Source organism: Carcharhinus amblyrhynchos, chromosome 18 (genome assembly GCF_965287045.1).
Source record: "Carcharhinus amblyrhynchos chromosome 18, sCarAmb.v2.hapA, whole genome shotgun sequence".
Lineage (NCBI taxonomy): Eukaryota > Metazoa > Chordata > Chondrichthyes > Carcharhiniformes > Carcharhinidae > Carcharhinus > Carcharhinus amblyrhynchos.
Window position 1 is genome coordinate 33,107,393 of NC_137341.1, and position 12,067 is coordinate 33,119,459.

A 12,067-nucleotide genomic window follows, 5' to 3' on the forward strand; every position below is an offset into this window, starting at 1 on the left:
TGGGTGGGGTTTTTTTTGCTATTGGAAGGAATGCATAGTCTTGTAAGTCAATGCCTGGGCAGACTCTTCCTGATATCTCAGACCTTATTGAAGAAAATGTTCTCTCCACTCAACAAATCTTCCTGTTTTCTTCCCAGAAAATCTTCCGGACGACCATGCTGTTTCAGTTCATCAATGTACTGCTGCAGGTGCTGGTCCACAAATCGCATGACCTACTGCAAGAGGAAATTGGCATTGCTGTATACAACATGGCCTCTGTGGACTTCAGTAGCTTTTATACTGTGTTTTTACCCCAGTTCCTGGGCAGTTGCGATGGTATTGACTCCAATCAAAGAACAGTGCTTGGCAGGAATTTCAAAATGGACAGGGTTAGTAACTTGAAGAGAACTAGAATCATACAAGGGGGCATCAGAAAAGTGGATGTAATTCGATGACTGGGTACTACAACCAAGGGATTTCTTTCTAAAGTCCCCAAGTGCTTAGTAAATGCTGTATCATAGAGTTCTGTGTTTAGTAACTCTGACTTCTCTCCATGGTGAGTGTTCTTTGGAGACACAAGGAAGACAGTCAGAGTGCACTATCCAACTTGTGCATTCTTTAAAGCCTTGTGAACAATGCAGTTGCATTGAGGAATTAGCAAAATTTCATTGGAAACTGGGTACCACAAGCTAAAAAACAGGCTGCTGATGGGATTTAATATAAAGTGCAGTGGAGTCCTATTGCAGATACAGAGACCACTGTTCCCAACCCTAAATAACTGGAGAGTTTGGGCAAATAAGTTTCTCAAAGGCTGACATGTTATTCTCCTGTGTGTTTGAAAATTAACCAGATAATACACCAGCTGTTTAGGGGAACGGTCTAGTAGATGAAAGACTGGCAAGTCCAATTTATTCAGTTCATTTCACTGATTCTGTAAACGATGATCTCCCTCAGGATTGTCAATACCCAGCTCTTATTCTGGCCATTAACACCACTCCTGTCATAGCTCAGTGTAGGTGGGTAACCATTACTGTGGTGATTTCGTGACTGATTTGCAGACCACTAATTGTGGGCTAAAATATTGGAGCAGTATGCTGTCCTAAAGCCTGAGTCATTGTAGGACCCATCTTCCAGGCAGCTGCCCATCTATGACTATCCTTCCTTCCATTGGAACTGAATTTGTTAATATTGGCCACTCTGCAGGTTTTATTTTCTAAGACATTGCTCCATGTATCTGAAGGGAGAAGCTGTGCTTATAAAGCCATTTTTTGCCTCTGCCTATGTTGTCTTAAAAAGCAAACTAAATAAACATGAGGAAATAGAAGGACAGGCTGAAATGAAGCAGCGTTGGAACTTAAATACCGACATGGGCGAGTTGGGCTGAATGGCCTGATCCTGTGCTGTGAATTCCATGTCATTCAGTATCTTGCTGCAGTTAGTCTTAGTGGATCACTGTTTGACCTTGCATACGAACATATGAATTAGGAGCAGGAGCAGGCCGTTCAGTCTCTTAAATCTGATCTGCCAATCAATAACTTCATGACTGATCTGTTTGTGACCTTATAACCTTTGACTCCCTTGTTAGGCAAGAATCTATCTATCTCTGCCTTAAAAATATTAATATTAATTAATCCTGCCTCCACCGTTTTCTGGGAAAGAGATCACAACCTTCTGGGAGAAAAATATTTCTTCTTGTCTCTGTTTTAAATGGGAGACCCCTTATTTTTAAACGATATCCTTTAGTTCTAGCCTTTCCCATAAAAAGAAGCATCCTTTCAGCATCCACTCTGTCAAATCCATGTAGGATCTTGAAACTGTTTTTAAGGCATTTTTATCCTTTCTTAAGTAAGCGACCAAAAGTGTATGCAGAGCTGTATATGTGGTCTCGCCAGCAGACTGTACAACTGTAGCAAAACATCCCTACTTTTATATTCCATTCTTGTAATAAACAACAACACTCTTTTTGCCTTCCTAATCACTTGCTGTACCTACATACTAACTTTTTCCCAGTCCATGTGCCAGGACGCCCAGATCCCTCTGTACCTCAGAGGTTCTGCAATCTCTCTCCCTTTCAGTCATATGCAGCTTTTCTATTATTTCTGCCAAAGTGAACAAGTTCACGTTTTCCCACATCATTCTCCAGCTACCCAAATTTATGGCCACTCAATTAACCTACCTATGGCCTTTTGTAGACTCTTTATATCCTCTTACCTATCTTTGTGATTAGCAAATTTTGCAACCATATGTTTGGTTGATATAAATTGTAAATAGTTGAAGCCCCTGATTCCTGAGCAAGTGCCGCTTGATAACACTGTCAGCAAAATCTTCCATCACTCTGCTGATGCTAGAGAATAACCTATTGGAACAGTAATTGGATTTGTCCTGCTTTTTGTGGACAGGACATAACTGGACATTTTTGACATTTCAGTAAATTCCAGAGTTGTGGCTACACAGGAACAACTTATTTAGGGATGCAGGTAGTTCTGGAGTACAAGTTCTCACTACAGCAGGGATGTTGTCAAGGCCCATAGTCTTTGTTGTATCTCGTGCATTCAGCCATTACATAATATTACATGAAGTGAATTGAATTGGATGAGGATTGATGTCTATGATCCTCGGGATGTCAGGTGAAAGCCAAGATGGGTCATCTGGCTGAAGATGGTTGCAAATGCACAGCCTTGTCATTTGCACTGATCATTGAAGATGGACATGTTTGTGGTACATTTCCTTCTCATTAATTGTCAATTATGACTGAATGTGACCGAAGTACAGAGCTTTGACCTGATCCATTTATTGTGGGATTGCTTCATTCCTTCCATACCATGCTACTTTTGTTAGCATGTATGTGGCTCTGTACTTGTAGCTTTATCAGACTAGCTCCTTGTTTTTAGGCTTGTATGGTGCTTCCATTGGCATACTGCCCTGCACTCCTCATTGAACAGACTTGCTCCCCTACCTCGCTGGTCATGATAGAGTGAGGAATGAGAAATATTTGGATTTGCCAGACTGAGTGTGGTGGGTAGTAATCAGCGGTTGGTTTCTTTGCCTGTGTTTGACCTGGCAACGTGAGATTTCATGTATTCCGGAGTCAATGTTGAAGGATCCCAGAGCCCCTCCTGATTGAATAGCACTGTGCTGCCTCCTGCATCTATCCTGCCTGTAAGAGACAATATACTCAATAATGGTGATGGAAGAGTGAGGTATCGGCTGTAAGGTATGTTTAGCAAGTGTGACTGTCATTTGTTACTTCATTAGTTTGTAAGTCAGTTCTTGTAATGTTAGCACAAATCCCTAAATGTGAGAAAGACTAGTAGGGTGGTGTGCCCCGGTTGATGCCAGATGGTCCAATAAGAAATTATAAAACTGTGTGACTTATTCAACTATTTCCAAGAGTAGGTAACCAGATTGTTGTGGGTCTGGAGTTATGTATATGCCTGACCTGGAAGACTTCCTTCCCTAAAAGGTATTAGTGAACCAAATGGATTTTTGCAATAATCCAGTTTTTTCTGTTTATTATCACTAAGACTTTTCATTCCAGGTTTTTAGCTAATTGAATTCAAATCTCCCAGGTGGGATTTGAAATAGTGTCTCCATAGTCCAGAACTTTTTTGTATCCCCTTTGCAAGGGTGTAAAATTGAATTTTTTAACTCGTAACAGTTCGTTACATAGCCCAGTATATATTTGGTTAGGGATCTATGTTATAACCTGTAGTTTCTATTTTGTAAGGCATTGTCCTCATGGGTGGGAGTTTCAGGGCTACTGAGAAATTGTGTTCAGGTAAGCTAATAAAAGATCTGAGGCCTTATGTTCCATCCAGTCTGTAGCATTGTTTCTCTCCATAAGCCCCCTACTCTCTACCCAGCCTCTCAAGCTTCCCAGACTCCTTAATATTTCTTTCTTTAGGTCATTACTTCATTCCCTTTATTTATGGATGTACCAACATTGCAGTTTCAACTGAACACGGGGAAAGAATTTACTTTAAACTCCCTCTTAATTCCACCACATTTATCATGAATGTCTGCCCCCTCACTGTTTGCACTGATTAGGGAGATGGTAATCTCTTTTTATTTATCATAACTCCTAAGTATGAAGACTTCTATCTGAACATCATTTAAACTCATCAATTCTATTGGTAAAGCCCCATTTACTCAAGTCTTCTAGCTAATTTTTTTAATGCATCTACACTTGTACCTATCCCAAGTTTCCCCGTCCCTTCCTGTAATGGAGCACCCACAATTGTATACAAGACTCCAATTATCGCCTAAGATTTCCTCAAAATGATCTTTGGCTTTTCTGTTTTTTCTGGTGTTTTTTTTAAAGTTTATTATTGACACAAGCAGGCTTGCATTGTTTCATGGCAACAAAGTTACTGTGAAAATCCCCTAGTCGCCACACTCCGGCACCTGTTCTAAGGGAGAATTTAGCATGGCCAATGTGCCTAACCATCACATCTTTTGGACTGTGGTTTAGAATTGAAGTCTCTTTGTCTTTCTATGCTCCTACGTGAACTGACTTGTCAATTTTATGAAGAATTTGACTGAAGTAATTTGATAAAATGTATTTTCATGCTGCTGCCTTTTGGTATGCGTAATTAAGTTAAACTTTAAAACTGGTGGAGAGCAATGTGTGTAAGGTAGCAGACTGCACTGGGTTTGCTGTCCATACACTGGGCAGTGAGGGAATCAGGTTAGTCATTCTCATAGAATCCCAAGAGTACAAATTCCCATAATGCCACACATTTACTATGGCTAATCCATATAGTCTACAATTTTTACTACAGCTAATCCATCTGACCTGCATGCTGTTGCACTGTGGGAGGAAACCCATGCAGACATGGGGAGAAACTCCACACAGACAATCACCCAAGGCTGGGATTGAATCTGGGTCCTTGGCACTGAGGCAACAGAGCTAACCACTGTACTGCCCCTATACTGATATAAATTCCAGCATTATTGCTGCTGGAATTTCAGTAAAGTGCAATGAATGAAATGTCTGCTGTATCCGTTGAACAGATATTCAGCAGCACACTCTCTCAGAAGTAAACATCTAAACATTTGGCTGCAGGTTTTATGTTGTTTGGGTTATAAATGACGAAAGAATAATAATGCTGCCAGTAACTCTAGAATCTATCAAACCCTATCATCTAATAGTGAAATGAAGACTCAGTTCTATTTGTTGTCTGCATAACTTGAAAATGTGCTTTGCTGCAAGGAGGATTAGTTACAGAAGATCATGCTAACATTTCTCTTTTTCTCTCCCCTTCGTGCTAGGATTTGCCTTCGTTTACACAGAGTGTACACAGACTTGTGAATGATCTGCGTTACTACAGGCTTTGTAATGGCAGTTTACCTCCTGGAACAATCAAGCTATAGCCCTTTGTGATTGATGCCTTTACCCTTGCCCTCTCGCCAGGCTGTCCAGTGCAACCTGCTAGCTGGACCCCTCAGTATGCTGCTGCAGCACTTTGTGTCTTTGTCCTGCAGGAATATAATGGTTGAATTCAGTACATTGACATGATGCAAACCAATCATGTAGCCTGCACTGAATAGACATCAATCATTTGCACCTTCGCATCGATGTGCTCCTCTCAACTGTTTCATTGAATTAACGAGACTCTCCCAGGCAGTGCTACTGTGTTCAGCACTTTGTTTCCTCATTTGATTTGATTTGCCTTGAACATTTCTGCTCTGTACAGGCAGAGGAACTCTCAATTTTAGGTCATATCATTCCAATGTGATACCAATGGCACACGCTTGATTGATGAAGTGGTTGTGTTGTAAACTTGTGTTCAGCTCCATTGAATAACCCTCTTCAGAAAGAATGCTGGATTATTTTTTAAATGAGAAGTTTTTAAGTTAGATAAATTTATTTTATATTTTCATTAGACTTCCACTCATCTTTGTAATAATTCTCTTATGATCCCTTTCTCACATTAGTCAATCCTGTTCAACTTCTTTGGCCCATGTGTGTGTGTCACGTGTCCACTTCTGATTTGTTGAAGGTCTGTTGAGGTTGGCTGTGTGTTCAGGAATTATAGCCTTTGCCGAATGTAGGATTTAACAGATGAGAACGTGTAGTCACTAAATGTAAAAGACCAAGTGTTTGTTTTTTTTTACATTTATGTTTTTCCTTTTTAGTATCTAACTTATTCTCTGTTTGTAGACTGTTGTGACTGTACTAATGTGGACTTTCACCAGATTCCAACGGAAGAGTGAATCCCAGCATGGACTCTTTCCTAATGCAGTGTTTGAGTCATAAGTCACTCCATTTGTCCTGGCCCAACATGTTTTACCTCTGAGCCTCTTTGTTGTTCAACTCCAAATTTGCTGCCCAGGGCTAGAGCCTGCAAAAAATCTAGTTCCATGTTTTGAGAGAGAGAAGGATTAGAGAACACAGGGGAGAAAAGATGGGAAGAGAACTTCTGTTTGATGTTCAGCTTACAGTGCAGGCAGTGGAACCTGCAAATCTGGTAGGCCTGGAGTGGACACATGACTGACCAGAGTTTAGTTGGGATTTGTAACCTGCAAAGACAATGGTGCAAATCAGGAATGCCGTGGAATTCCCAGACCCCAGCCACAAAGAGACAGGGCTTTAATTTGACTTTGACTAGCTGATCCTTTTTGCTTACCTGCTGCTTTCCCAAGATTTCAGTCAGCTACACATTTTAATTACCAGTTAGTGTTAGAAAGTTAAGCCACCTAGGCTGAATGTGTTAAATGGGTGGATAAAGCCTCCAGTATACTTGAAGATTGAACTTTTTTTTCCCAAAGGAACCAGCTGTTCCACTCTTAAATTATAGGTACAGAGACTCTAGGAGTCTGGAAAATGTGGCTTTTTTAAAAAAAAAACAATGAGGGTTTCAAATTAATGACATAAAGCCTGGTTATCATCCACAGGATATCTGTGGCCTTTTCAGGAGCAAAAGATTGTCCTGTCCTTTTCTGCTTCAGTCATTAATATTAAGCCGGCCCCTTCCATTTAATCATTGACTTCCCTTCAGATCAAGGAAGCTTCAGGCAGCAGTGATATTTGCAGACTTGGCTCTGTGTGATGGTTTGAATGTCGCCCAGATCCTTGGCTGTGGTATATCTCTAATTCCGTACTGTCTGCCCTGTTTGTGGGGTGCTGACTCATGACCCATCTGTTCTCAGGCAACAAAGTATATAATAACTTTGTGTGAGATGTTTTTTAAAAAAAACTCAACTTTTTCATACATTTCCAACATTTGTTTAACACTTTGTTTAAAAAAAAGTACCGGTACTTTTCAATCTCAACAATATCTGGACCCAAATAATGCAGTTCGCAGTTGGAATTCTATCAGAAAGCGGAATGAAATTTTACTTGGTAGGCGAACTGAGGAAAAGCAGGGGGTGGGTTGGTGCTGAGAGTTCCGACCTAAAATACTGTGCTGCTTTAAATACTGGCGAGGAGTACCCACTCCATTGTGCCCTACACCAAATGCCAAATTGGCACAGTGGTCAATGTATATCATAGACTGGTATTGCTGGTGTGCATCACATAAGCAACTATTGCATTGTAGCCAGTTCTATGCAGGCTTGTGGATAAATGCTGGTCAACAAGCTTTTCTGTATTTTCAAGAATGGAAATGCACCTTGTAAACTGTGCAGCTGACTTCTAGAACATTGTGAATGTTAGCAACACCGCACTATCTTAAACCACCTCCAGGCACCAGCAATCTCCTCTGTGATTAGAATTGTAGGCTGCATTGTGTATTGCCTGTTTGACTCAATAATCTGAATCTACTGAGTCCTTAGAAGAGAGATTTCTGATTTGAAGTGTTTTTCTGTTTCTGAGCTGTGGATGTTTGATTCTGTCAGGAGCCTGCAATGAGCCATTTGTACTTTTACCCTTTGCCTTGATGAGCACATGAATAAAGGTCTTTTTTATAGAAACAATATCATTTGCATTTTGCTGCATGTTGTACAAGAACAAAGGGTACTCTGCAGCTTGCTGTAACCTTCAGTAAAATGTAGTTGTTTCTTTTAGACTAGAGTCATGCACCAGTCAGACATGGCAGATAAGTGGAAGTCTAATGTTTGTGGTTCACTATCAGCATTGATTGGACTGGATCTCTTAGATTAGGGCTGTTGCCAAAGCTTCTGTCTGCCCTGTTGGTTCCCATATGTACAGTGGGGTGATGGCATGACCTTGCATCTTGCCTTTTTAATGAATCCATTCCCCTCCATTTGGTTCCCACGTTGCTTCCTTCTGCTTTGCTTTTACTCCTCTAAGCTGGTGGCACAGATGGGCTGCCATAAGCTCTTCTGTGCCCTGTCAGCATTGTTCCGTTATCAGCGAATAAATGTGTACTTCTGTGGTGTGTTGACTGTTTCTCTCACCCCTCAGAGGGTAGACAGCTGTGTGCTTGCACAACATCCTAGCAGACTGTGAAAAAGATTCTCCGGTTGATAATTGAATGGAAGATGAAGCCAGATTTTGACCCTGTATCTGGAGATAGAATGGCGAGGTGTTTGTGCTGTAGAGATATTGGACTTTCCTTGATCGGGTCCAATGCTGTGTATTTCCTGGATGCCGTTTAGTGGTCCGGGCTCTGAAGCCACTAAAACCATTGTGGAATCCTGTGTCTGGAGTTGCTGGGCCCTACTGGTTGGATCCTACATTACGGGGCACCTTCAATGAGTCTTGTCTTCTGACACCTCTTTGGAGGCAACCTGAGCTACAAGCCTCCTACTGTATCTTTACCCATTTGAAGAATGCCATGTCTGCAACATGATTGAACTACACTGTGGTATTTATACCAGATGCTTTCTGTACCTGAAAAGAATTTCCCAGCGTACAAACTAAATGTGATGCAGATTACCACAGTGCCACAATGTTGGTCTCACCATTTTAAAATGTGGCTGATCAGCTTGTGTGTTAAAATTTGAAGCTCTGTTTACAATTGTACTTAGAATGCCTGTATTTGTACAGTCACTGCAAGTATGTGCAAGAAGGTGCTGCCTCATGCAGCTTGCACCATGTACAAAGTGGACTCTTTATTTTTTTAGGATTATGGTAATACTTTGTGTAAAAGTGGACTTCAGTGCGATTATAAACAGGTTCCAGCTTTCACCGGGGCTGTGTCAGTGTTTCTGGATGTAAATATGAGACTCTGTATTGTGCCTGAACACTTACAATGAGAAGTGTATTAAAACTACACACTGGTTTTACTGTTTGGGTTGATTCTGTGACATTCCATTGCAGAACTTAAGTCTTTTAATAAGATGCAATTTTTCAACATTTTGTATAGATATGACTTAATAAATAATGATCCTAATGAGTGTTTGGCTTCAGCAGGGTCAGAATCTCAACCTGGCTTGGGGACCTTTGTCACTGTCACAGGAGCAAAGGTTTAAACATTTAATTCAACTCCTCCACTGTCTACGTTGTACACAGGCTGTTTTCTTTTATATTTGCAGAATTCTCCATTCATCTTGGGGATTAATAACCACATACTAAAGATTGCTTGACCCATTTGTCAGTTTCTACATTCTGGGATTAATAGCAGATGAACAAATTGTTTCCAGTGTTGTAAGAGTGTAAAGGCAAGATTAGTGCAACCAAAATAGGAACCCTTTTAAAAGTTATGTGTTTCAATCATAATTTTTGGTCTTGTTCATTAAAACTCATGAAATAGGCCTGCCTGCCTCCTTCCACTCAATGGCATCCAACTGCCATCTCCAATATATTTAAGGCTCACAAATGGTGATTTAGAAATAGAGGGCACAAAAATCTTTTCTGTTTAGCCAAGCAATACAGACAAGGTGTACTGTGGTTAGATTTTGTTTAATTAAGACCAGAAAGTTGCTAATGCTATTGGAGAGGTTTGGATATTTTGCCCCCCAGCAGTGACCTCCTGTTAAGGGCCTAAAAGGTGAAGAGAAAACACTTGGGGCAGGAATTTAGATGGGGTTATCAGAGTGGTGAAAGGTGCAGCAAGTGATGGAGATGAGATGAAGGTCGAAGGATTGGTCTCCAAGCATCCACATCCGTAACTAGTGTTAGATCTTTTGCGAGCACAAAAATGAAATAGGAGCAGAAATAAGCCATTTGGCCCCTTGTGTCTGTTCTGCCATTCACTAAGATCATGATCTGTTTGTCATTTGAGTTCCACATAACCATCTACCCTGAAAATGCCTTGCTAGGTAAGGAAACCAGTCTACCTGTGCCTTAAAAAATATTCAGTGACAGTGCAGCAGCACTCTAGAATTACCCACTGCATTACAACAGTCTAGCTGATGGATCTTTTGATTCCTGGACAGTCCTTGGGATAATAGCCCTGTTTTTGGTTTAGCTGATTTGAACTGGAACAGCAGCCTTCCAATTAACCTTGGCAGTCTGGGTCAGCTCAAGGTTCCCACTGTCAGTTCCTATAAAGTGATTCCTGGAAATTCCACAGATCTGGATGTAGGATTGCTAATTGTTTAGGATTGTCCTGAAGTCTCCAGAAATCCTTGAGATGGAAGTATGATATTTGTATATCCTTCTAATGCTGGTAATGTAATAGATGCCAAGAGGCTGTTACCCTCTGGGTGGTGTCCATGGAGTGTCTTGGACAAGGTGGGTGGCACAGTGGTTAGCAATACTGCCCACAGCGCCAGGGACCCAGGTTCAATTCTGGCCTGGAGTTGCACATTCTCACCATATCTGCATGGGTTTCCTTTAGGTACTCCAGGTTCTTTCTGCAGTCCAGAAATGTGCAGGTTAGGTGGATTGACTTTACTAAATTGCCCCTTAGTCACCCTATCACTATCTAGGATAAATATGTAGGTTTACGGGGAGAGGGCCTTTGTGGAATTATTGTAGGTGCAGAGATTCTATTCCAAGGTGGAGTGAGTGGTGCTGTTATCATGCTGTACTTTGACTTGCTCGCACTCAGGGAGTCAGGCCGTTCTTCTGTGACTTATTGAAATGACCATATGAATGCATCTTCACCACGTTTACAGATTCAAAGCTATAAACCAGCAAATTGTTTTATTTAACAGTACACATCAAATACTTCATTATACTGCTTAGTCACAAAAACACCATCTGTAATCAGCTTTCCTTCAAAACCAAAATTCAGAGTGGGCTTAAAATTCACAGGCTTGTTCCAAAAGGTATGTTGGCAATCAGGAAAATAAGCAAACATTTTCATCTCTAGATATTGTACACAGTTCTGGTCACCTCATTATAAGAAGGATGCAGAAGCATTGGAGAGAGTGCAGAGGAGATTTACCAGGCTGTTGTCTGGTTTGGAGGGTAGGTCTTATGAGGAAAGGTTGAGGGAGCTGGGTCTTTTCTCTTGAGAGTGGAGGAGGATGAGAGGTGACTTAATAGAGATTTATAAGATGATGAGGGGGATAGATAAAGTGGATGTAGTTGTTACTGGGGGGGCGGGCATAACTATATGGTTCCTGATGGGAGATATAGGAGGGATGTCTGAGGTAGATTCTTTACTCAGAGTGGTTGGGGTGTGGAATGCACTGCCTGCTGTAATAGTGGAGTTGGACACTTTAGGAACTTTCAAGCGGTTATTGGATAGGCGCATGGAACACACCAGAATGAAAGGGATTGGAAAGTTTGATCTTGGGTTTGGACACAGCTTGGCACAACATCGAGGGCCGAAGGGCCTGTACTGTTCTATGTTCTGTATTTTAGTTTTATTGTAAGGACAATTTAAATAGCTGTCACTAATCGGTATATATCTGAAGGTAATTAATTGAAACATCATTAGTTGAACTGTTGTACTGTGTGAGATGTCCGTTGCACGTGGTAATGTCAGTTATCAGTACTTATCTAAAACCTCGCATTCCAAAGCATTTCCTGTCAAGAATTGCTTTTAAAATGCAGTCATTCTTGTGGAAGTCATATTCCACACCAAGATCCAACAAATCAGATAACTAACCAGATCATCTGTTCTTGGTGCTGTTTGGCGAGAGAATACTATTAGCCAAAACACAATGTCACTGTGCTCTTTGACCTCAGTGGAGAGACTCATCTAAAATACCATACTTCGAACACTAGTGCTTCCCCGTCCAGCGTCCACTCAGTGCTGCCTCTCTGACACTGTACCATTCCCCCAGA

The 12,067-nt window shown here is 41.1% G+C and overlaps 1 protein-coding gene across 4 annotated transcripts in view; it reads left to right on the forward strand.

Moving 5' to 3' along the window:
* The window catches only part of xpo6 (exportin 6), a 116,642-nt gene extending 107,466 nt beyond the window's left edge, over positions 1-9,176 (forward strand). For all 4 annotated transcript variants that reach the window (XM_080206709.1, XM_080206710.1, XM_080206711.1 and 1 more), the window contains exons 23-24: positions 138-368; positions 5,251-9,176. In XM_080206709.1, the coding sequence (XP_080062835.1) occupies positions 138-368; positions 5,251-5,352 (333 nt within the window). In that variant the 3' untranslated portion in view covers positions 5,353-9,176. The remainder of the gene's footprint in view (positions 1-137; positions 369-5,250) is intronic.
* The last annotated feature ends 2,891 nt before the right edge of the window (positions 9,177-12,067 follow it).